The sequence below is a fragment of the Geotrypetes seraphini genome, chromosome 2 (assembly GCF_902459505.1).
Source record: "Geotrypetes seraphini chromosome 2, aGeoSer1.1, whole genome shotgun sequence".
Lineage (NCBI taxonomy): Eukaryota > Metazoa > Chordata > Amphibia > Gymnophiona > Dermophiidae > Geotrypetes > Geotrypetes seraphini.
This window is the reverse complement of record NC_047085.1, coordinates 194,309,085-194,335,793: the sequence shown is the minus strand read 5'-3', so window position 1 is coordinate 194,335,793 and position 26,709 is coordinate 194,309,085. Positions and strand designations below refer to the sequence as shown.

General features: G+C 45.5%; 1 protein-coding gene across 1 annotated transcript in view; it reads left to right on the top strand.

Moving 5' to 3' along the window:
• Nucleotides 1-26,709, top strand: part of MYLIP (myosin regulatory light chain interacting protein) — a 102,181-nt gene that overhangs the window by 40,775 nt on the left and 34,697 nt on the right. The window contains exons 3-4 of the mRNA XM_033934608.1: nt 17,306-17,491; nt 25,459-25,656. Coding sequence (XP_033790499.1) covers nt 17,306-17,491; nt 25,459-25,656 — 384 coding nt within the window. The remainder of the gene's footprint in view (nt 1-17,305; nt 17,492-25,458; nt 25,657-26,709) is intronic.

Sequence of the window (26,709 nt, the reverse complement as noted above, 5' to 3'; positions counted from 1 at the left end):
ACACACCTCCTAATCAGAAAAATATCACAATGGATTCATCAATCTATTTGTGGGGAGCTCATCTGTATGGCCTAGGCACTCAAGGTCTCTGGTTTGTCAGAGATCGATGCCATCATATAAATCTGTTGGAACAAAGAACGATTTTCAATTACCTCAAGGCTTTTCAGCATCTTCTACAAGATCAAGTTCTCCTTGTCTCAATCAGGTAACCATGTATTATATAAACAAGCAAGGAGGAATGGGATCTCTCCTTCTTTGTCAAGCGCCTCAAAAGATTTGGAATTGGATGATTACTCACAACATCTTCCTCAAAGCTGTTTACATTCAGGAGGAACAGAATTATTTAGCGGATAAACTAAGCCGCATTCTTCAACCTCACAAATGGATGCTGAACTCAGCAGCTCTCCATTCCATTTTTTCTTAGTGGGGGACTTCTCAGATAGACTTGTTTGCATCTCCTCTCAACCACAAACTGCCCCGCTTTTGCTCAAGGCTATATTGTTCTCATCGCCTAGAAGTGGACGCTTTTTTCCTGGATTGGATGCACAAGTGCGTTTCTACCCAAGATGCTTGTCAAGCTCAAACAGGAGTCTGCCACCATGATTCTCCCTTCTACTTCAACTCAACATCAGGGAGCCTATACCTCTACCAATTTTTCCATCTCTTACGCAGAGTCACGGTTCTCTTCTACACCCCAATCTGTAGTCTTTGCACCTGACAGCTTGGTATCTCTCAGGCTGACTTGCACTGGCCTACAGTTCTCTCAGCCTGTCAGACATCTTGGATGCTTCCAGAAAACCAGCCACACATCAGTGTTATACTGTATTTCGCCTATACATGGGTTTTACAATCTCCTGCAGTGGGTGCGGCTTCCTTATATGTGGCAGCCTATCTAAAAACATCGTAGATAAGCCGCCCCATTAGTAGATCAGCCGTGAAGTCTCCTGGATGACTGCCAGCTGCCTCCTGCAATGTCGCGGCCAGCGGTGCAGGGTAGGAGCGATCTTTTCAGCATTCAGCTGGCCCCACTCTGTTTCCTCAATGCCTGCGAGAACTGACTCGGGCATTGAGGAATCAGTGTGGGGCTGGCTGGACGCTGAAAAGTTTGCTCCTGTCCTGCACCGCTGTCCGCAACATTGCAGGAGGCAGCCCGGGGGGGGGGGGAGGAGGGATGTATAGGCCGCCCCATTGTATAGGCCAATATAGATTTTAAAAGTCCTAGATAAGCTGCGACTAGTAACATGGGGCGGCTTATCTAAGAGTTTTCAAGCCTAAATCAGCATGTTCTGCAGCCTTTACATGGGGAAATACGGTACTGAAAAATGGACTTGTTTTGCTGCCTGGTACTTACTTCATTACCAGGATCCAAAATCCACCTCCGTTTCTTCAGTTTTGAATTACCTTCTGTATTTGTTGCTCTCTGGCCTCAAGTTTACTTCCATTAAAGTCCATCTCAGTGCAATTGCTGCTTTTCATCATCCAGTGGATGGAAAACCTCTTGCTGCTCATCTTGTAATTTCCAGATTCATGAAAGGACTTTTAAATGTCAAAGTTTGAGACCTTAATATGGTACTTGCTAGATTGATGAAGCCCCCATTAGAACCAATTTCTTTGGCTCATCTCAAATATCTTACTTAGAAAGTGGATTTCCTCTTTTCTCTAACTTCTGCTCACAGTGAGTGAACTTCAAGCTTTAGTGGCAGATCTACCATTTACAGGGTTCCACCATGACAAGGTAGTGCATCACACTCATCAGAAGTTCCTTCCTAAGGTAGTCACTGAATTTCATCTCAATCAATTGTTCTTCCAGTATTTTTTCCCAAGCCTCATTCTCATCCTGGGGAAACGGCTCTTTAGACTGCAAACGTGCATTGGCCTACTATTTGCAAAGGACTAAATCACATGGATCATCTCACCAGCTGTTTGTCTCATTTGATCCTAACAGGATGGGGCATCCTGTTTCCAAAAAAGCGATATCCAATTGGTTGGCTGCTTGCATCTCATTCTGTTATGCTCAGGCTGGGCTGTAACTGGAGAGTCAGGTAACGGCCCATAAAGTTGCGTTATGGCAGCTTCACTGGTACATAGATGAATGTGCGCAGGACAATCGCGTGTGGACAAAGGAGCTCAGACAAATTAAAAGTTAAATTTAAAGCGCTCCGAGGGGGTGAACCACACGTGGGAAATCTCAGAATGCCACCTGTCTGCTATAGTATCATGCAGTACAGTGTGGCAGCACGCGTCACTGGCTCACCCAATCATGTATTTTTTAACCTATATTTTTTTCTTTTTTATGAGCTTTATATTATCTTTTCTTGATAGTTCTGCTCTTCATGCTATTTCATGTACTACTTAATAATAAATAAATAATCTAATAATTCATATAAAAATCTTTTCAAGGGTTTCAATTAATCATAAATTATCTATTCCATATAGTTCATTGTCATTTCATTCATTTCAATGGATTTCATTATTTTTTCATTCCCCTAAAAAACATAAACTTAGCTTATTGTTCAATGTCACTGTTACACTATGCCCCACCAACACGTTTCATATCTTCAGCAGGATGGGGGAAGTGCCTTAACTACAACAAAGAAAACAAGACAGAACATAAAGCAAGCCTTAGTCGGGGGAGGGGAATAACCAAACACCATACTTCCTATTATCAATCCCTTCTAAAACTCACCAACTACATTTCAGTCATTCGCTTACTTGCACTACATCCAACCGGTCACCAAAAGATGGCTGCGGCGTTCCCTTTCTGCATGATATACTCCCCTGATGACATCATCCACAGGTTACCCAATCATGCACAGAGATTAAAAAAATCTATCAAACATCACAGATCCAAGAAATAAGACCGATGTACAGCAACCCATTCATGTCACACCTTTATTCACTATTCATTCATTCAACCAAAGTCAGCCAATCACTAGTTTCATTCAGCCCATAGGGCTGCATGCTTTGTAATTCATACATTCAACGAAGCTCTTTTAAGTTTAAGGTCTGAATGACCACATCAAGCACTTGCCATTTAAGATCTTTAATCGAGTGCTTGAATAGTTTCCAATGACGCACCAAAGGAGCGATCTCATTCTGGGTATGGACCCGCATGCGACACCAGCGCACCGGCAATGGAGGGCAGACAATTCAGTGCAAGACACCAGCGTGCCGCAGGAAAACTTAGTTTTAAAGAGCTCTGAAACGGGGTGTGAATGGGGAATCCCCCCACTTTACTGCATAGTGTTCGTTCTGCGGTTGAGGGGTTGGAACCCTCTATTATAGAGAAAATGGAACTTTTTTTCCGATTTTTTTTTTTCAGGAAAAGTTCCGTTTTCTCTATAATGTGAGGGGTTGCACCCTCCACACCTCCCCCAATGGCAGCGCAAACACTATGCAGTAAAGTGGAGGGGGTCGCCCCCCACACCCCCTGTCGGAGCTCTTTAAAACTAAGTTTTCCCATGGCGCACTTGTGTCTTGCGCCGAATTGTCAGCGCGCTGGTGTCTAGCGCGCAATTGTCCCGTCATCGACTTATGTTCTGTCAGTCTCACCTTAACCGGGCAAATCGTTCGGCCCACATACAGTTTGGGGCAAGGGCATTGGATAACACATTACATAAGATTTTAAATTTTTTTATTTTTTTATTTATTCAATTTTCTATACCGTTTTCCCAGGGGAGCTCAGAACGGTTTACATTAATTTATTCAAGTATTTTTCCCTGTCTGTCCCGCCAGGCTCACAATCTACCTAATGTACCTGCCACAGGTCATGGTATGTTTGGCTCTATATATTTTGCCCGTCTCTGGATGAATCCAGCTGTCCCCTTCCATAGTGTAAGGGCACCATTGGCAATTATTACATGCCCTATGGAAACCTTGATATGAAACTCCCTGATCTTTTTTGTTATTTAGAAATTCCCCAAAATTTTGAGCTCTTCTATAAGCACAAATTGGGGCTTCCCCTATTATAGGGTTAATCAATTGGACCAAAAGCAGAGGTTCATTAAGAATGGCTGCTAGTAACGCTTGATGTAACAGCACTATACACAATGATACTTATACGAGGAGCGCTAGAATTACTGCACAATAACAAACATTGTAAGCGAATATCGGCCCAGTTTCTCATGGACCTAGCTATAGTATTGACTCAAAGCTATTTCTGGCATCAGGGTGTATTCTATCAACAAATCCACGGCATTGCAATGGGTGCATCATTGGCACCGTCATTGGCTATCTTATATATGGCCAAGCTAGAGGAGAAATTTTTATATACATCCCATCACTTCACGAATATTAAATTATGGAAATGCTTCCTTGATGATATACTGTGCATTTGGACATCCATTAAAGAAAGCTTGAATGATTTTATAACATGGCTCAATCAAATGGATAACAATATTCAATTCACAGCCGCAGTACATGAGCAAGAAATTTCATTCTTAGATATCAAAATAATTAAATCAAGTTCAGTTTATCACTACCATCTTTCGTAAGCCGACTGATCGGAACAGTCTCTTGAGATATCATAGCTTCCATCCTCACAAACTCAAGGAAAGTTTGCATGTCAGCCAGTTCCTGTGATTTCGCAGGATCTGCCACTCACTGATCGAGTTTAAACATCAAGCTCGAGTAATGAAGCGGAGATTTCACCAGAGGGGGGTATCCCAGAACTGTGGTTCACCAAGCGTATTTAAGAGCTAAATTTGCACAGTGCACTCTGCTTTTGCAATACCAACAAGAACAAGAGGAGAACCAATGGTTGGTATTCGTTCAACCTCACTCCCTCCTTGCCACTAAAATCAACCAAATAATACGTAGCCATTGGCATGTGGTCCAATTGATTAACCCTATAATAGGGGAGGCCCCAATTTGTGCTTATAGACGAGCTAGAAATTTGGGGGAATTTCTAAATAACAAAAGAGATCAGGGAGTTTCATATCAAGGTTTCCATAGGGCATGTAATAATTGTCAATGGTGCCCTTACACTATGGAAGGGGAGAGCTGGATTCATCCAGAGACGGGCAAAATATATAGACCTGTGGCTCATCTTATATAATATATGTTATCCAATGCCCTTGCCCCAAACTGTATGTGGACCAAACGATTCGCCCGGTTAAGTTGAGACTGACAGAACATAAGTCGCAGGTCCATACCCAGAATGAGACCACTCCCTTGGTGCGTCATCGGAAACTATTTAAGCACTCGATTAAAGATCTTAAATGGCGAGTGCTTGATGCGGTTGAGGGAGGGTGGGAATATCAATCGGACCTTAAACTTAAAAGAGCTTCATTGGATGTATGAATTACAAAGCATTCAACCCTATGGGCTGAACGAAACTAGTGATTGGCTGACTTTGGCTGAATGAATGAATAGTGAATGAGGGTGTGACATGAATGGGTTGCTGTATACTGGTTTTATTTCTTGGATCTGTGATGTTTGATAAAGTTTTTTTGAATCTCTGTGAGTGATTGGTAACCTGTGGATGATGTTATCGGGGAGTATATCATGCAGAAAGAGAACACTGTGGCCATCTTTTGGTAACTGGTTGGACGTAGCGCGAGTAAGCGAATGACTGAAATGTAGTTGGTGAGTTTTAGAAGGGATTGATAATGGGTAGTATGGTGTTTGGTTATTCTCCTCATGTTCTGTCTTGTTTTCTTTGTTATAGTTAAGGCACTTCCCCCGTCCTGATGAAGATACGAAACGTGTTGGTGGGGCATAGTGTAACAGCGACATTGAACAAATAAGCTAAGTTTATGTTTTTTAGGGGAATGAAAAATAATGAAATCCATTGACATGAATGAAATGACAATGAACTATATGGAATAGATAATTTATGATGAATTGAAACCCTTGAAAAGATTTTGATATGAACTATTAGATTATTTATTTATTAGGTAGTACATGAAATAGCATGAAGAGCAGAAATATCAAGAAAAGATAATATACTTTATCCCAGAACAAGCAGGCAGCTATTCTCATATATGGGTGATGTCATCGACGGAGCCCCGATGCGGAAGCCTCGCAAGCAGACTTGCTTGTAGAAACTAGAAGTTTTGAGTCAGCCGCACCGCGTATGCGCGAGTGCCTTCCTGCCAGCACGTCTTCTCAGTTTCCCGCGGAGCCGAAAAGTCCCTTTTTGACTCTCTGCATTTAACTTACTTAGTGCCTTCTCTCACCGCGGTTTGTGTTCTTTTTCTTCACAAATTGCTGTATTTCTTTTATTTCTAGTTTAAAAAAAAAATTATTTCTTCCGTTCGGCTGCCGGGGCCGGCCGCTCGGCCGCAGCCCAGGAGCTTCGACTTTGCGACGGCTGTTTTTCCTCCTATGTTCTGGCCAGCAACAGGCTTCAAGAAGTATAGCCAGTGTCAGCGTGCGATTTCTCTCACGGACCCACACAGTAGGTGCCTCAAGTGCCTTGGGCCAGACCATCACCCGAAGTCGTGCGAGCGCTGTGCTATTCTCGAGCCCTTAAACGTCGTCTACTTTCAGTGGAGAAGCTTTGACCACTTCCTCGACTCTGAAGTTAACCTCGGTCTCACCTTCGACCAAGGGTCCTCCTGCCTCCACTACTTCGACCTCGAGCCTCATCAGACCTTCTTTGTTTGCAGCGGCTCTTTCCTTGACGACGTCTGCTGTATCTTCCCCTGTATCCTCAGGTCAGATAGTTCAGCAGAAAGTTCCAGCAGTGGTGCTTAAGGTGCCTAAGACTTCCAAGTCGAAGCACATTTCCACTGCCTTTGTGGAACCTCCAGCCAAAGCAGGTGGTCCAGTTTCAGACACGGATCCATCCTTGCCGGCTTCTTTTCAGACCATGTTAGAGAAGCAATTCATTCAGTTCCTCACTAATATGGGACCGAAGCTTGTTACTCTAATCCAGCCTGGGCATTCTGCAGAGTCCTGTGAGGTCGAGCCTCTTCCTATGCCTCAGTCTGAGCCTACACACTCTAAGCAGGGAGCAGAGTTTCTGTGAGTGTTTGGTCTGGCATCTATGCACGTGAAGCAAGGAGCAGATTTTTTTTTTTATTAGGATTTTATATACCGCCTATCAAGGTTATCTAAGCGGTTTTACAATCAGGTACTCAAGCATTTTCCCTATCTGTCCCGGTGGGCTCACAATCTATCTAACATACCTGGGGCTATGGAGGATTAAGTGACTTGCCCAGGGTCACAAGGAGTAGTGTGGGATTTGAACCCACAACCCCAGGGTGCTGAGGCTGTAGCTTCAACCACAGCACCACTCCACACACATTTTTCAGGTGGGGAATTTGCATTATCAATACAGAGTGCTGCCTTTTGGCCTGGCTTCATATCTCAGAGTGTTCACCAAGTGCCTGGTAGTGGTAGCCACAGCTCTCAGAAACCATGGTCTTCAGGTATTTCCCTACCTGAACGACTAGCTCAACAAAGATTTAACATCTCAAGGGGTTATTGTAGCGACCCAACGGACTATGTGGTTCCTACAGAGTTTGGGATTTGAAATCAACTTTCCCAAATCCCAATTCATCGGAGCTGTTCTGGATACTATCCAACTCAGAGCATTCCTTCCGCAACAACTTCTGGAAGTCCTCCTTCAACTCTGTCATACAGTGTCTTCCCGCTCCTCCATATCAGCGAGACACATGATGGTACTCCTGGGTCACATGGCCTCCACAGTACACGTGACTCCTTTTGCCAGACTTCACCTCAGAATTCCTCAGTGAACCCTGGCATCTCAGTGGACGCAGGCTTGCGATCCACTTTCTTGACACATTGCAGTCACTCCTTCATTGAGACAGTCTCTCCGCTGGTGGATGCTCTCTTCCAATCTCTCCAGAGGCTTGCTGTTTCAAACGCCCCCTCATCAGAAGGTCCTCAACAGATTCCTCGACTTATTCTTGGGGCGCTCATCTCAGTGGTCTCCGTACTCAAGGCCACTGGACCAGTACGGATTGTCAGTGTTGCATAAATCTGTTGGAACTCAGAACGATTTTCAAGGCTCTCAAAGCTTTTCAACATCTTCTTCAAGATCAGGTAGTCCTCATTCGGACGGACAACCAAGTTGCCATGTATTATGTCAACAAACAGGGAGGGACGGGATCTTCCTCCCTTTGTCAAGAAGCTCTGAAGGTTTGGGACTGGGCAATCTGCCACAACATCTTCTTCAAAGCTGTCCACATCCAAGGGGCGAAAAATTGCTTGGCGGACAACTTGAGTCATCTTCTGCAACCTCACGAATGGGCACTCCATTCCTCGCCTCTTCATTTTTTCACAGTGGGGAATGCCTCAGATAGATCTCTTTGCCAGCTCCCCACAACCACAAACTGCCTCAGTTCTGCTCCAGGATCTATTCTCCTCATTGCCTCGAGGCAGATGCTTTTCTTCTAGAATGGACGAATCTCTTCCTGTATGCATTCCCTCCATTTCCTCTCATTCTCAAGACTCTTGTCAAGTTGAAGAACGACCATGCCACCATGATTCTGATTGCTCCTCGGTGGCCGAGACAACCTTGGTACTCCCTTCTCCTTCAACTCAGCAGCAGGGAGCCATACCTTCTAGCAGTTTTCCCATCTCTGCTTACACAGAGTCAGGGATCTCTGCTTCATCCCAACCTGCAGTCTCTACACCTGACAGCTTGGTACCTCTCAACATAACTCCTCTTCAGTTTTTTCAATCTGTGAGAGACATTTTAGAGGCTTCTAGGAAGCCTACCACTAGACAATGCTATCACCAAAAATGGACTAGATTTTCTACGTGGTGTTTTTTCTCACGATAAGGAGCCTCAACATTCCTCCTTATCTTCTGTTTTAGACTACCTTTTGCACTTATCCACTTCTGGCCTCAAGTCTACATCGATCCGAGTCCATCTCAGTGCAATTGCTGCTTTCCATCAGCCTATTGAAGGAAAACCCCTTTCTGCTCATCCAGTGGTTTCCAGATTCATGAAAGGTCTTTTCAATGTCAAACCTCTCAAACCGCCTCCAGTGGTTTGGGACCTCAATGTTGTTCTTACTCAATTGATGAAGCCTCCATTTGAACCAATGTCTACGGCTCATCTGAAGTATCTCACTTGGAAAGTGGTGGTTCTCATTGTCCTCACTTCTGCTCGAAGAGTCAGTGAGCTGCAAGCTTTAGTTGCTGATCCACCTTTCACTGTGTTCCATCATGACAAGGTGGTTCTCTGTACTCATCCTAAATTCCTATCTAAAGTGGTTTCAGAATTTCATCTCAACCAATCCATTATTCTTCCAGGTTTTTTTCCAAAGCCTCATTCTCATCCTGGAGAATCAGCTCTTCATACTCTGGACTGTAAACGTGCTTTGGCCTTCTATTTGGAACGCACCAAACTGCACAGAACTGCTCCTCAACTTTTTGTCTCCTTCGATCCAAATAAGAGCATACCATCTCCAACTGGATGGCTGCTTATATTTCTTTCTGCTATGCCCAGGCTGGATTACCCCTACAGAGTGGAGTCACAGCCCCATAAGGTCAGAGTAATGGCAGCTTCGGTAACTTTCCTCAGATCTACACCTATTGAGGAAATTTGCAAGGCTGCTACTTGGTCCTCGGTTCATACTTTCACTTCTCACTATTGTCTGGATGTTTTCTCCAGACGGGATAGCCATTTTGGACAGAGAGTATTACAAAATTTATTCTCCTAAATTGCCTACACTCCCACCATCCCATTCTGGTTAGCTTGGAGGTCATCCATATGTGAGAATGGGCTGTCTGCTTGTCCTGGGATAAAGCACAGTTACTTACCGTAAAAGGTGTTATCCAGGGACAGCAGGCAGCTATTCTCACAACCCACCTACCTCATCTGGTTGGCTTCTCTGCTAGCTATCTGAACTGAGGAGATGCACCCTGTGCTGGGCGGGAAGGCACTCGCACATGCGTGGTGTGGATGACTCGAAACTTCTAGTTTCTACAAGCAAGTCTGCTTGCGAGGTTTCCGCGTCGGGGCTCTGTCGATGACGTCACCCATATGTGAGAATAGCTGCCTGCTATCCCTGGATAACACTTGTTACTTTAAGTAACTGTGCTTTCCCTTCCCCATTCATGGTTTCCACACTCGAGGTTTCATATATTTGTGATTTTTTTTTTTTTTTTTTTTGAGGGGGGGAACCCCATAGTTTACCATGTTCCCGCCTCTCTCCAACCTTTCTCCCGGCATCCCAGCCTTACCTGGTGGTCTAGCAGGCTTTTGGGGCAGGAGCGATCATCCTAGGCTCCTGCCCTGTGTAGATCGCCAATAGAAAATGGCTGCCGTGAGCTCCCGTCATAGTCTCAAGAGACTACGGGAACTCATGGCAGTCATATCCTATTGGTGATCTGCATGGGGCAGGAGTGTAGGAAGATTGCTCCTGCCCCGAAAGCTTGCTAGACTACCAGGTAAGACCGAGATGCCGGGGGGAAGGTGGGAGGGACGCGGGGGTGGGTCAGAGCCAGACGAGAAGATATTCACAGTTTTTCTCAGTTCGCAGTCCGGCTCTGCCCCTATACCCCGCGAATACCGAGGGAGAAGTGTATAAAACTCAGAAAAAAGAAAAAATATAGGTTAAAAAATACACGATTGGGTGAGCCAGTGATGAGTGCTGCCACACTGTACTGCATGATACTATAGCAGACAGGTGGCGTTCTGAGATTCCCCACGGGTGGTTCAAAAATAAGAGGCATGATATAACTTTAAACAGCATTTGAAGATCTTTAGATGTAGGTTAGAGTGTTTAAGTGCTTAGAGTGCCTAATAGGATTGTGAGTGTCCTGGAATAAAGCACAGTTACTTACCGTAACAGGTGTTATCCAGGGACAGCAGGCAGATATTCTTATTGAACTGAGGAGCTACGGGCGGGAAGGTACTCGCGCATGCGCGGTGCAGTTAGTCGCAAATTTTCTAAAGTTCTTAAAGTGGTAGTGCACTTGTACAGTTTTCTGTACCAGGGCTTCGTGAAAGACGTCACCCACTTGTGAGAATACCTGCCTGCTGTCCCTTGATAACACCTGTTACAGTAAGTAACTGTGTTGTCTGAGGACCAGTACTCAGGAACACAGGTCATGGGCGCAATTTCATTATTGTAGCCTAAGGTAGTAGTTTGATCTTTGGAAAAAGCAAATTCGACCATGTGACTCCTTTGCTATTGAGCCTTCATTGTTTCCCGGTCTATTTCAGGATTCAATTCAAATGTGCATGCATCACTTTCTAAATTTTTTATGGTATTTTTACTCCTCTTGTTCCTCTGCTATGGAACGTTTACAGATTTTCCTATGCAAGAGGCATTTAACAATTCAAACTCTCTCTCCCTTCCAGAAAAGGGATTAAAGGAGTCAAGAACTTTAGTAGTTCTTTGGCTTTCAAATTTTCACAATTATGGAATGAACTCCCTTTAATTTTGAGAAGCCCTAGTTCTTTTCAATTCTTTCGCAAATCTTTAAAAACTTTATTTGCTAAACACTCTGAAAATTAATCCTTTCTAATTTCCTGTTGTGTGTTGTTGTTTTTTTTTAATACTCCTTTTCTTAATTATTGTTAACCGAGTCAAGCCGATGACCCTGTATATAAAGCTAAGGTTTAGTTTAGTTTCAACCCAGTCCTTGGGGACCACCCAGCCAATCAGGTTTTCAGGATATCCCCAATAATATATATGAGAGAGTTGCATACCAAGAAGGCAGTGCATGAAAATCTATTTCCTGCATATTCAATGTCCATATCCTGAAAACTTGACTGACCAGGTGGTCCCCGAGTACTATGCTGAAAGGCTTGACTCCTTGGGTCTGTGATTATCTATTATCCTGTTGCACCATCTGCTGGAACAAGAGAAATACTAAAGTGTTCAGGCTTTACCACTACTTGATAACAGTGATGTCACTGGCATATTCAAATGCATAAGCCTTCTATCAGTCTGGACTGGAAAGGAAATAAACAGGTAAGAATAATTTATCCTTATTGTTTAAATTTGCAAATAAATACTTGGGACACTGTGAATGCAGGAGAACATTTTTAGTGGCCTAATGAGAACTCTTTTAGACTTGAAGCTAATTATGATAGGCTGATAATTCTGTTTTATACATGATCATCCTACAGTAAAGCATGGTGATGGCAGCATTATATATCCCACAATCTTCCAGGGTAGAGTCTGTGGGCTAGTTTAGCAGGATTCAAGGAAAATAAATTTAATAAGAGAGACATATTCAAGGTGAAACTTATTCATAACTGTTCTTTAACGTTAAGTGAAGCACTTTGCATTTGACTTTCTTAGCAGAATGTGAAAATTCTTAAAACTGTGCTTGTCTGCTTTCAAAGAGGGGAAGATAGTGGTGTGGCTTAACCTAGGTTTATTCTGGTACAGAAGGAGGAAGGACTGGTATAGTAGTTAGAGCAACAGCCTCAATACCCTGAAGTTGTGGGTTCAAATCCCATGCTGCTCCTTGTGACCCTGGGCAAGTCACTCAATCCTCCAGTGCCCCAGGTACATTAGATTGTGAACCCTCTGGGACAGATAGGGAAAATGCTTGAGTACCTGATTGTAAACCACTTAGATAAATTTGGACAATATATAAATACCTAAAAAATCGGGAACTTGCACAAATAGACCTTTAATCAAACTCCAGAGCATAACCATATATCTTCACTGCAGTCTTCCCCTCTGTGCCAATGTTCTGATTTTTAACTTGCTTTGGGAAACTGTTTTCTTCATTGTTTAGCAGGTGTTGTGCATTTTCCACTTTAAGTCCTAATTAGAGCAGCTGCTTGCCCCAAAGACTGTCTTTAACCAGCTTGAGGAACAATTGAATACAAGCTGTAGCCTGCACTAAAGCTGGCTGCTACCTCAAAAGCCCTAAAGGAAAAACAGCTGTCTGGCAGTTCAAAACTGACTTTGCTATTGAATTTGTTCAGGCTTGTTCCATCTAAAGATCTGCTATCTGGGAAGTGTGTAGCTCAGTCTTTTTGAAGTATGTTGCAAAGAGGAACATGCTCAAAAGTGGGGGAGGAGGATAGTGTTAACTATATCTACAAAACTATTTGACTTCCATACAGAACCAGAGAAGTTAATATAGGCTATTAGAAATGGCAAAGGCAAGCACAGTGATGCAAAGTAATTTAGCTTTGGGAGGGATATAGAATAGATGATATGTCCTTGAAGGCTACCCACTATGTTCCCAGATAGCCATAGTAGCTTATGAAATTAGCCTACACTGCTTCCAGTAAAAGGGAAAGGGAGGCTAACGGGACCCCCATAAGTCCAGGTGATTCCAGCATTTTTTTCCTGCAGTTTTTGAATGGCCTTTGGCCACTGAGGCTCGTTCCCCTTTTGCTTATAGGATCATTGGGAACTATGGAGGGACCCGTTAGGTGATTGGGGACCCTTGGAGGTTCTGGCAGAGGCAAACTCCAGTTTTGCAGATACAGGGTCCTTTTGAAATCTTCCTTTGTGCTGGGATTCTGGTTCTGTGGCTGATTTCCCACCTCGCATGGGAGGAAGAACAATGTTACCTTGTTATTTTATATTTTTTGGTAGCAAGTGCTTCCAACCTGATGGACTGTGGAAGGCTATTTTGCTTGTTTGCTCTCTTTTTAGTTCAGCTGTTAGTCCTATCAGAGAACGACCCATGCTGGTTACATGACATAGACCTTGCTGCATTTGTTCAAGCAGCTGCTCAAATCTCAAAGTTTCTCACTGGAGTTGAGGGCTGATGTTATGGCTGACTCCCTTTGATTTTGTTTGTTTTCCTTCCACACCATGATTTGGTGGGCCAGAGGTGGCAAAGGCTTTAAGAGCATACATAAGAATTGCCATTCTGGGACAAACCAAAGGTCCATCAAGCCCAGTATGCTGTTTCCAACAGTGGCCAACCCAGGTCTCAAGTACCTAGCTAGATCCCAAGTAGCAAAACAGATTCTATGCTGCTGATCCTAGGAATAAGCACTGGATTTCCCCAAGCCATCTCAATAATAGCCTATGGACTTCTCTTTTAGGAAATTATCCAAACTTTTTTTAAATTCCACTTAGCCACTTTAGCCTTTCCTCATAAGGAAGTCGTCCCATCTCTTATCATTTTTGTCACCCTTTTCTGTACCGTTTCTAACTCCGCTATATCATTTTTGAGATATGATAACCAGAACTGCATATGACCTTCAAAAAGCTTCTCTGTCCTCTTGAAGTTAGTTGCTCTTGGTAAGCATTTTATACACTTGCTTAAGGATATGGGAGAGACTTGGGCCCTGATTCTACAAAGTGTGTCCCGATTTTAGGCAGCTGTAGGCGTCCTACAGCTGTCTAATCAGCCAATCGGGATGCACGTTTTTTTAAAAAATGCTCCCCAGGCAGGCCGCCTATATTGAAGGCGCCTCCGGGAGCCTAGGGAGGCCCGCAAGACACCTAAGCTCACCTAAGGGCCTTAGGCGAACCTAGGCGGCCCGACGCTTACAATGTAGGCCAACAAAATGCTGGTCTACATTGTAAGTAGACGCGGCCGCTATACTTATTGCGGCAAGGGATCTCTCTGCCGCTATAAGTATAGCGGGCCGCGGCCGCCTGTCCGATTGCCGGCAGGAGGGTGCCCAAACCCTCCTGTCAGAAGATGCCCCCCCCAGACACTACCGACTGCCCCCCCCCGACACTACCGACCACTGGCAGGAGGGTGCCCAATCCCTCCTGCCCGAAGATGCACCCCCTCCGCACCCTCCCCCCAGCGCTAACAGCCCCCAAACCTCCACCCCACCAAACTAACCTTTTCTTTTGGCCAGACGGGTCTTGCCCATCCCGCCGAAGCCTAAGACCTGATTGGCCTAGGCTCTAGAAGCCTGGACCATTCAGGCCTAAGGCATAGCGGGTCCGCCCATCCCCACTAAGTCTAAGGCCTGATTGGCAAGGCGGGCCTGCCGGCTGGAAGGGCAAAAGAAAAGGTTAGTTTGGTGGGGTGGAGGTTGGGGGCTGTTAGCGTAGGGGGGGAGGGGGTGCGTCTTTGGGCAGGAGGGATTGGGCACCCTCCTGCCAGCGGTCGGTAGTGTCGGGGGGGGGGGGGCATCTTCTGGCAGGAGGGTTTGGGCACCCTCCTGCCAGCGATCGGTAGTGTCGGGGGGGGGGCGGTCGGTAGTGTCGGGGGGGGGGGGCATCTTCTGGCAGGAGGGTTTGGGCACCCTCCTGCCGGTAATCGGACAGGCGGCCGCGGCCCGCTATACTTATAGCGGCAGAGAGATCCCTTGCAGCGGTAAGTGTAGCGGGCCGTGTCTAATCTAACCCGATTCTCTAACCAGCGTCTGTAACATGGACGCCGGTTACAGAATCGGGGTTTAGTGTAGGCTCAATTCTGAATAAGACACCTCTCCCGGGCGTCCTATACAGAATCAGGGCCTTGGTCTCTTCAGCTGTTTTGAGCTCAGCCTAAAGAGCACTCTGAACTTGGGGACCCTTCAGTGCAGATAGGGGACCCTCAGCTACCCAGTGATGTTAAACAGAGCAAAGTTGGCCTCACAGGAGCTGGTTTCCTAGGGCAGGGGTAGGCAATTCCGGTCCTCGAGATCGGAGCCATGTCAGGTTTTCAGGATATCCACAATGAATATGTATGAGATGGACAGGGCGGGCAGGGACAGGGCACAGATGCCAAGGCAGGTGACTTTTTAAAATATGCAATGTCATCTCGGTAACAACTATAGAAAAATAGACAAATATAGTGCAAAATATAGACAGCAGATATAAATTCTCCAAACTGACACATTTTGATCACTAAATTGAAAATAAAATTATTTTTCTACCTTTGTCTGGCGATTTCCTTCCTTCTTTCCTTCTTTCTTTTCTTCCTCAGGCCCAACAATTGTTCCTTCTTCCCTCCCTCTTTCCTATGTCCTCCTCAATGCCTTACAGCCTTTGTCCTCTTCCTCACTCCGTTGTCTGGTGATTTTTCTTTCTTTCTTCTTTCCTTCCTTCCTCAGGCCCAAAAATTGTCCCTCCCTCCCTCTTATGTTCTCCTCACTGCCTTCCAGCCTTTGTCCTCTTCCCCCCCCCAACTCAGGCCCAACAATTGTCCCTTCCACCCTCCTTCCTATGGTCCCCTCACTGCCTTCCAGCCTGTCCTCTTCCGCTCCCCCCACCAAGCCTACCAGCCCACTGGTTTTAATTGCCTCCCACTGCTGCCGCTGTGAGGACACATCCACAAAGCAGGGGGTGGGTGGGGGAACCTTGTTGGAGCAGTCCGAGAGCAAGGGATGAGCGGGGACCCAGCGGCGCTTCACTCCCTCCGAACGAAACAAATTGCTGGGAAGGGCCAGGCGGGTGCAGCGATTGCACGGTGCCGGCGGCGCAGAAGCCTTACCTGGTCCTTCTGTCCAACGTCAGAATTGATGTCGGGGGGGGGGTGGGGGGGTAAGGCTTCTGGGCCGGCACCATGCAATTGCTGCACCCACCTGGCCCTTCCCTTCCTCTACTTGCAGCAAGCGACCAGCAGTGGCAACAGAGGGGAGGGCGCCAATTTAAATAAGGTAACAGGGAGGGGGGGTTGGGTATTCGCTCCATAGGATGCACCCTTTTTTCTACCCACTTTTTTGGGGGGGAAAAACTGTCTTATGGAGCGAAAAATACGGTAACACTGCAGACACATTCTCAGTTTTGAGAAACCAAGCATCTGTGATATCTTGCAGATAGAAAAATTGCATGAATATACAGCCTAATGCTACATACCGTACTCGTGGCAGCTATTCAGTGAGCAGCTTAGAGCTAGCCAGGAACGAGGCAAGCTTGCTCATGCCTGATACACTGCTGGGCCATGAAAACTCGAGACGGCCGTTCAGGGAGGGGTTCAACGCGGGACAGTACAGAAAGCTTGCTACTGCCTGGTACACCTCTGGACCACCAGGGATTCAAAAAGTGGGGGAGGTGGGAGGGATCCTTCCTGTCTGCCCACCCCACCAGACCATATGGTAGGCCCAGCGGAGGCCTGCAACAAGTCCAGGAGCGGGGTGGGCAATGATCCGAATATAAATTATGACCCTCATTTTTGTGCCTTTTTTTGCCTCAAAATCTTGGTTTATATTAGAGTATATATGGTAATTAAAAATGAATCCATATTTCATGGTGAATAACTTTTGGACTATAATGTATCTTAACCTACCTTTAGATTTTTTTTTCTCAAAAATGAATTTTAGTTATAAAAACACAATTTAAATCAATTTTTTTTTTTTTAATCATTGATTTTTTTATTTTTTTTTTAATCCACCTTGAGATACAGTTTTACCATAACACATAACAGTGTAGTGCAGCATTGTCTTGTTTGCTGATGGCTCAGCATGTACACTAATCTCAACACATATCCCACATTTTTTCTATTGTAGACACATGTTTTTCTTGCACATAAAAGATGATTTGTTGGAAGGCCATCTTCAGTGTTCTTCAGAGCAGGCAGTAGAGCTCAGTGCATTGCTAGCCCAGGTGGAATTTGGAGATTATAATCAAAACACTGCCAAGTACAGCTATCAGGAACTGTGTGCCATGGAGCCTGAAACTGCTACTTTGAACAGGTAAGGAAGGATAAACCTTTTAGCTTTTTCTGTACGTGGCTGTAGTAAACACATTGCATTCAATATTTGATACTAGAAATGAAAGCTAATACAGTGGAACCTTGATTTACGAGCATAATTTGTTCAAGAAGCATGCTCATAAACCAAAATACTCGTATATCAAAGCGAGTTTCCCCATAGGAACTAAAAGAAACTCGCTTGATTTGTTCCCACCACCCCCACCCCCCCGAGGCCAGCGGCGCTGCTTTACCCCCTCCCCCAAGAACCGGCATTGCTCCCCCCGCTCGTGGCACACACACCCCCCGCCACGATCCGGCATCCCCCAGGCACCCACCCACCCACCTGATCACATTCCTTACCCCCATTTGGCACCAGCACCGGCACCAATGCACAAGACATGCCGGTGCCCGAAGATCTGCCTTCTTTGTGCTAGGCCTTGAGCATCTGCGCATGCTCAAGGCCTTCAGGTTCCTGTTCTCTCCGAGATTCTTGGAGATCCGAGCATGCGCAGATGCTCAAGGCCCATCACAAAGAAGGTAGATCTTCGGGCACCGGCATGTCCTATGTGTTGGTGCCGGTGCCAAATGGAGGTAAGGAATGTGATCGGGTGGGTGCCTGGGGGGATGCCGGATCGCGGGATCCGGAAGGTTCGCCCCCCACATTTCGCCCCCCACATTTCGCCCCCACACATTTCGCCCCCGCACATTTCGCCCCCCGGATGTTTCGCCCCCACACATTTCGCCCCCGCACATTTCGCCCCTGAGTGTCAGACTATTCCTCTCGCAGGCGATTTCTTTGCCGACACGACGGCGCTCTCGATGAGGGAGAGGACGGTGGGGGCGGCCCGCCCGGAACTTGCGTGCGGGTCCGCCCGCCTTAGAGCGCTGCGCCTTCTTGCCGATCGGCTTTCTGCCCTCGGCGTTTTTTAAACTTGTTGCCGGCTCTCCCCGCGTGGAGCTGGTGCAGGAGGGGGGGTGCGGCTTGCAAGGAGTCGGGGCGTCGGCCGCGCCGGCTTTCAGGGCCGCCGACTCCCTCCTCCCTGGCCGCAGGTTGCTTTGCCGTTCGGGGTCGGCTAATCGTTGGGGGGGGGCGGCACCTCTGCCCAGGCCGCGGGCCGCGTGTGAGCCAGCGGCTCGCGGCACCGAACAACTCTCTTCCTGGCAACTATATGAGCGGGGCGGGTCGCCCCACACGTGCGGGCTGGTCCGCCTGCCCGGGAGCGTCGGATCGGATTCCTGCCCTTAGCCGGTAGTCTTCCCTCCTCTCATACCGCGGGCCGCGTTGGAGCCAGCGGCCCGCGGCGCAAAAACGCACCGTACCGGCGCTCCCCTCCTCCCGGCCGGGCCGCTTGGGGGCTCCTTCTCCCCCTCCGGCACCAATGGCCGACCGCACCAGACCGGCGCTTCCTTCCTCCCAGGCCGCGAGCCGCGTAGGAGCCAGTGGCCCGCGGCAAAAAACGCATTAGACCGGCGCTCCCTTCCTCCCAGGCCGCGAGCCGCGTTAGGGCCAGCAGCTCGCGGCGCAGAACGCGCGTGCCGGCGCTCCCCCTGTAGCGGCTGGCGGCGCCGACCGCAGCGGACCGGCGCTCCCCTACTGCCGGGCCGAGGGCCGCGTTGGGGTTGTCTGCTCGCGGTGGCGTTCGGGGTCGGCTGGTCGTTGGGGGGGGGGGCCGCGCCTCTGCGCGGGCCGCGTTTGGGCTGGCGGCTCGCGGCGCCGAGCGACTCTCTTCGCGCTGGGGGGCGGCGCCGGCGTTCGGGGGCGCATCAGCATACTCCCTGACTCCTTAAAAAAAAAAACCGCTACAAATTCAAAGTGCACAGCTGGCGGCCCTGCAGCTCCGGACTTCCCCACACCTGCTCTCTCCCCCCCCCCCCCCGATCACTATTATTTTAAATGTTATGGCAGCCACGGCGCTGTATCCATCGGAGGAGACTTCTAACCTCGGCCTGCCCCGGAACTCTTCCTGCAACAGCAACTTCATGGCCGAGGTTAGAAGTCTCCTCCGATGGATACAGCGCCGTGGCTGCCATAACATTTAAAATAATAGTGATCGGGGGGGGGGGAGAGAGCAGGTGTGGGGAAGTCCGGAGCTGCAGGGCCGACATTAGAGGCAGTGAGAACAGCCAGCTGTGCACTTTGAATTTGTAGCCTGCCGTCGTGTCGGCAAAGAAATCGCCTGCGAGAGGAATAGTCTGACACTCAGGGGCGAAATGTGCGGGGGCGAAATGTGTGGGGGCGAAACATCCGGGGGGCGAAATGTGCGGGGGCGAAATGTGAGGGGCGAATTGCTGGGGGCGAAATGTGGGGGGCGAAACTTCCGTGAACCCCGGATCGCAGCGGGGGGGGGGTGTGCGACGTGAGCGGGGGGTGCCATATCGCGGGGGGGGGGGGGCGCTCGCAAATCGAGGCACGCTCTGTTTCTGAGGTGCCGATTTTGCGAATGTTTTGCTCCTCTTGCAAAACACTCGCAAACCGGGGCACTCGTAAACCAAGGTACCACTGTAGTTTGCATTTTCAAATTGTAGCAGTTTATGGTATCTAGTTTAATAAATGCAATTGTTTTTTAGTTTTAGTCTTGGTATTTAAGGTTTTGACAATTTCATGCAGGGTTATTGAACTTTCTTTACCAGGATTAATTTTATAAGTTCTGGATCCACATACGTCTGTGTGGTAGTTACATCCATACTGGAGAAAAGTTGAAGTTAGTGTGTTTGGGGTTTTTGAGCGCTTCGCAGGTATTATTTCTTTGTTGTATCTTTGTAATATGTAATATAATACCTTGTATATCATTTATTTTCCATCAACTCCTGTAGGTGGAAGAAAGCTGATTACACACAATTGTTATACATTAATAACATTAGTAACATTAGTTATTAAACAGAAGTGTCTACATTTTCTCTGTAAAGAGAAATGAGTTCAGAGTTCTCAGCTACTTGGGTAAAGTGCACTTAACTTGAATAGACCTATAATAGAATTTTTGTAAAAAAAAAAATACGGTAAATAAAATTTATACTGGGCCCAATACTTTAAGAAAAATGAATCAAGCATTATTTTCTTAGTGTCAACTTGCTGTTCTGCAGAAATGGTTTAGCCCTTCCTACCAAGAGGTGGAGGAAGAGAGAAAATTGTTGCCTGGGGATGTGGGTCCTCATCCTCATCTTCCTTTCTTTTTTTTAAGCTTGTTAGCTCTGCCCTCTGTTAGGGAATAGAGCTTTTGGTTTGCTGCCCCAAGCAGCTTTCAGAGCTCTGTAAAAAGAGCAGCACAGAGCTTGATTGGAGAAGTCCTTTTTGCTCACAAGTGAAGGATTTTCCCGAATTAGCACCTTAGAAGAGTGAATCATAACAGGAGCCACTGTCATAACTTGTTCAAATGAAAAATCAATTTGTTTGCTGCATTTTGGATTGTCTGTTGTTTGGCACATATTTTTAAATGATCTAGAGATAGGAATAAGTAGAGAGGTAATTAAATTTGCTGGTGAGTTTTTCAAAGTTGTTAAATCACAAGAGGATTGTGAAAAATTGCTTCTAGACTAGGCATCCAAATGTGAGCAAATGTAAAATGTGTGTGTGGGGAAGATGAACCCAAACTATAGCAGCATGAAACAAGCTCCACATTAGGAGTGCCACCCAGGAAAAGAATCTAGGTGTCATCATTGATGAAAAAAAATAATGGAAAACAAAAATGAGAATGTTATGTCTTTGTATTAATTACTCCATGGTATAACAGCTCCTGAAATACTATGTGCAGTTCTGGGCACCACATCTCAAAGATATAGCAGAATTTTAGAAAAGGTACAGAGAAGAGATATGAAAATGAGAGAGGGGATGGGATGACTTTTACGAGTAAAGGCTAGAACGGCTAGGGATCTTCAGTTTGGAGAAGAGATGGCTCAGGGGAGATATGTTCACCCTAGTCCTAGTATTTTTGGAAAGAACAGACACATTAAAGCTACTAAGTAGTAAATTTAAAACAAACTGGAGAAAGTTCATTCATTCAACATATAATTAAACTCTCAAATTGGTGCCAGAGACTGTGGTAAAAGCAGTTAGCTTTAGCAGGGTTTAGAAAAGGTTTGGATTTTCCTTAAGTTAATAAACCATTAAGAGGGACTTGGGGAAAATCCATTGTTTATTTCTAGGATAAGCAGCATAAAATCTGTTTTACTTTTGAGATCTTGCCAGGTCCTTGTATCCTGGATTGGCCACTCTTGAGAAGAGGAGAGTTTTCATTACAGAGTTTTAATTAGATTCATTTCTTCTTGAGAAGCAAGCACTAAATAAATTACATAGTATGCCATATAATCTTATGTTTTTTAATTTAATATAATAATCCTAGTACCGTAACAAGTTTTAATTAAATATCAGTAATAATAAAATGCAGACAACAGTCTAGCAGCAAGAGGGGTGCTATCCAATCTTTTGCATTGAATGTAACATGTATGATTATTTCCTTGGCAAACGGTCCTATGTGTGTGATTGATGCAAAGAATTCCTAGCTCTCAGAGAATGAGTCTGTTCCCTTCAGGCTAGAATAGCAGACTTGGAGAGGCTGAGGGAGACAGAGGAACATAGAGGAGACCTACAGAGACACTGGCCATTATCGAGATGGCTTAGGGAAATCCACTGCTTATTCCTAGGATAAGCAGCATAAAATCTTCTTTACTATTTGGGATCTAGCTAGGTACTTGGGATTTGGTTTAGCCACTGTTGGAAACAGGATGCTGAGCTTGATAGACCTTTGGTCTGTCCCAGTATGGCAATTCTTATGTCTTGCCTTGCCAACTTGCTTTGTTCTTTGAAGATGTGGATAAAGGTGAGTCAGTTGACATGGAGGGCAGTTTTCGATAGGATGTGTAAGTCTGACTTTGGGCCTGTCCCACAAAACGTCTGAAGTCGGGGTTGGAGGAATGGCCATTTTTGAACTGATGAAACTGCTAGATGTCTAAACATTTTTTTCCCAACAGTCGCCTAATTGGACATCTTGACCACCAGAAGGTCTAGACCACCAGGACATCTAACTTTACCTGCCATTCTCGACGACAAAAACAACCAAGTTAGAAATGTCCAAATTGACACTATTTAGAAATGGAAGGGGCCAGCATTGTAATAAACTGGCCACACATGCCAGCAGAGCAGAGGGGCAACTTAGAGATGGTATTGCTGTGAACTTCACATAAAGGTGTCAGATATACAACTTACCGTAACATCCTTTATAATTTTATGGTGAACCCTCCCCCAAACCTGATATACCCACCTGTCTAGCACCCCAATATCCCTTATGGCTGCAGGTGGCACCTGTATGGCAGTATAGTATGACTTCGGGGGGGGGCTTATACTTTTCCACCATAAATGTGGTCAAAGTGGCTTATGGGCCTGACTTCTCTTATCTGTAGTTCAGTAGCCTGCCCACCTCGTTACTTAGACACCTTTGTGGAGTTCTAGGCTTTCCAATTCTAGGTGCTGCTGTTCTAGAGACAGGTATGTACCATTCAGATATTTGGTGGTAGGAGGGGGGTCAGTGACCACTGGGGGAGTATAGTAGGGATATACCTTCATACATCCAGTGGTCATCTGGTCAGTTTAAGTGCCAAAAGGGTACCCAAACATGAGTAAAACAAGTCTAGCTCAGAACGTTTTAGCTTCTGTCCAGGACGTCTTGCAAAAAGGTTTGATTATTGTTGCAAGATGTCAAATTCTAAGCCAGCCTAAAGCTCATCCAGAGCACACCTCTAACAACACTTCTTTATGAGTTAGACATACTGGAGGACAAACGTCCCGCAAAATGTATAAAATCTTTGTTTTGAAAATTGGCACTTAGACGTTTCCCTGAGAAACATCCGAATGCTGATTTAGATGTTTTTTGGACTTTTTTGTTTTTTTGGATGTTTTTGTGTTTTGAAAAGCCTCTAACATGTCTAGATTTTCAGAAAGCTTTCAATAAACTTCCTCATAAGACTCCTATCCTCTTAATTTTTCAGGAGGCAATGTTTTGTTACTGTTTAGGTATTGGTTATTGGACAAAAAAACAGGAGTAGGGTAAAAAGACCATTTTTTTCAGTGGAGTGCTAGAATGATGTGTACAAGGATCAGTGCTATTTAACAGAATTTATAAATGATCTGAAAATTGGAACAAGTAAAGTGATTAAATCTGCAGATGGGACAAAACTATTCAAAGCTATTAACGCATATGGACTGAAATTGCAAGAAGACTTAGGAAATTGGAAGACTGGGCATAAATTGGAAGACTGGGCATCCAAATGGCAGATGAAATTTAATATGGACAAATGCAAAGTAGTGCATATTGAGATGAATAATCCAAATCTGTTACCAGATGCTAGGGTCCACCTAGGAGTCAGCATCCACAAAAAAGATCTAGGTGTCAAGAATACACTGAAACCTCCCACCCAATGTACAGCAGCGGTGGCCAATATAAAGCAAACAGGATACTATAAATTATTAGGAAAGAGATGGTAAATAGAACTAAGAATATTATGCCTCTGTATTCTCCATGGTGTGACCTCACCTTGAGAGTTGGGTTCAATTCAAATTAGCATATCTCAGTTATTGCGCAGTTTAGAAAAGGTTCAAAGAGTGACCAAAATGATAAAGAGATGGAACTCCTCTTGTATGAAGAGAGACTATAAAGGTTAGAGCTCTTCAGCTTGATTTGATATCTACAAAATCCTGAGTGGTGTAGAGCAGGTAAAAGTGAATAAATTTTTTATTCTTTCAAACATTGCGAAGAGTAGGGGATCCTGAATGAAGTTACATGGAAATACGTCAGAGAAAGGGCGGGACCGCCAGAAGAGGAAGCAGCATAGGTGCAGGGCTAAGAGAAGGGGCAGGACCGTCGGCAGAGGAAGCAGCAGGCGATGGTAGGCAGCTTCTACATCATGGGGGGGGTGGGGAGGCTGTGGGGGTGCCAGTGGTCCTTCGGGGTGGGGGTGCGGGTGCGGGTGCGAGCGGTCCTTCGGGGTGGGGGTGCGGGGGGGGTGAATCAGACGTCGGGGGGGGGGGCATCAGGCTTTCAGGGTGGGGACAGGACTTCAAGGGGGAGAGGAGAGTCAGGGCGGGCTAAAGGAGAGTCGGGTTGGCCAGGGGAGAGTCGGGGCGGGCAAAAGGAGAGTCGGGCAGCGACGGGAGAGTCGGGGCGGCATGCGCGGTATAGGGGTGTGCGCGGTATATAAAAATTTATTTACAGAAATTACAGTTTCCCACGCGCTATACCTGTGTGCGCGTTTTACACGGGTGCGCGGTATATGAGTGAAAATACGGTAGTTGCTTCACATCTGAGACGTGCAAATAGCAGACTGCTATGAATGGGTCTGAATCCAAATTGTAGAGGACTTGAGCAGTTAGTGATCCAAAAAATCTGCTACTCTGCTAAAATAGCCTCTTAACAATTTTTCTATCAAGGAATGCTTGCAACAAGACTAATATTTGGCTTGGATCTTTCTCTATTGTAAACTGCTAACACTAAGTATATGAGTTTTAATAAATCAAATTCATAAGAGTTTTCACTTACGGTGTGTAGGCTGAAAACAACTGATGAATGAAGCAATGCTGTTTTTCATAGCATATGTTGTACCATGTGTGACATGTGATCTTGTAAAATAAATGCTTGTACTTAAGGCCAGACAACTGGACAGACTACAAATACAATAGGCATGTTTTGTTTTGGGTTTTTTTTTTAAATTCAACAGCTTTATGAAGTGTTGCCTGCTCAGTTGAGATTATAAATCACTTTTTCAAGATAAATCTGTAAGGTTTCTCATTTTTATAATTTTGTTACTCATTTTGTTCTAGATGCTGTTATATGAGAGAGGTTGTAGATAGCAAGTTTTTTGTGTATTGATTTTATGTGTATTTATTGTAACCCACCAAGGATGAAGCAGGCTAGAAATGTTTTAAATTAATTTAAAATTTATTACTTTAGTGATTAGGCTTTTCATTCTCTCTATCCATAGTATTATTACAAAGCATAAAGATCTGGAAGGAATGAGTCCAGCTTCAGCTGAATACCAACTTCTTCAGATTATTTCTTCACTGGAGAGTTATGGAGTGGAGTGGCATTCTGTGAGGGATAGCGAAGGACAGAAACTCATGGTTGGAATTGGACCTGAAGGCATATCAGTCTGCAGAGAAGATTTCAGCTTGATTAACAGGTATTCAAAAACAAAATACAACTGTATCAGATCCTAATGAGAAAACAAGAATACACATGAGGGGAATGATATTATTATGCACTGGCAACCCAATAGGTTTTATGAAACTTGAGCTAAGATGTGCAAGACAGATCCATGTAAGGTTAAAAAAAAAAAATAATTAGTGCAATAGAGGCACATCATTCCTGAACTCTTGAGTAATCAATCCCTTCTCGTGAGACTGTGTAGAGCCTCATTTGCATTTTTTTATTTTTTTGCCTCCCCTCACTCTGAGCTGTTCTGCAATTCCTTAGTTCATCCCTATATGTGAAATGGTAGGAACTTGTCTTCCTTTAAGTTTGTTTTTTCTTAGTTATGAGACTATTTAGTGCTGCAGAGGCTCTCAGTACAGGACATCTGTGGCTGGAGGAGAATTTAAACTCTAAGGTCAGAAGTCTGTAGCCAGGGAGCAGCCTACTTGTCAGGGCGCCTACTTGGCCAGCCTGCACTAACAGTTCAGGAGCTCGGGGACCATTCCTAATTTTTACAGCTACCCGCCTTCACACCCTCAGGATCCAAGAAGAGGGATAGTCCTGAAACTGCTGATGTTCGCAGAGTGCTGCTTCGTTGGCAAATTGAGCCATCAATTATAACTTATTTTTCTTGCTACCTGAAACATCTCGTCAAGCAATTTCCTGCTTTCCAGAAATATATTCCTTCCCATAAGTTAAAAGGTTTCCAACTTTATTACTACTGATGCAGTTATGGAAGTATATGATTCGGTCAGCTTATGATATCTTTGAGCTGACTTCAGAGCCTCTGCTATATCTGTGGCCATGAGAAGATTGGCGTGGCTCTGGGCTTCTGATATGTATGTTAACCTTCAAGACCAGTTAGCAAATGTTCCCTGTCTGGGGGATGAGCTTTTTGAAGATTCCACAGACACTGCGATTCAAAAGCTCACTGCTCATGAAACCCAATGGGATACCTTGGTAAAACCTAAACCCAAGCCTTCCACATCAGAACCATTCAGGCCTGCATCTTCTTATCGAAGACGATTTTCAGCATAGTCTT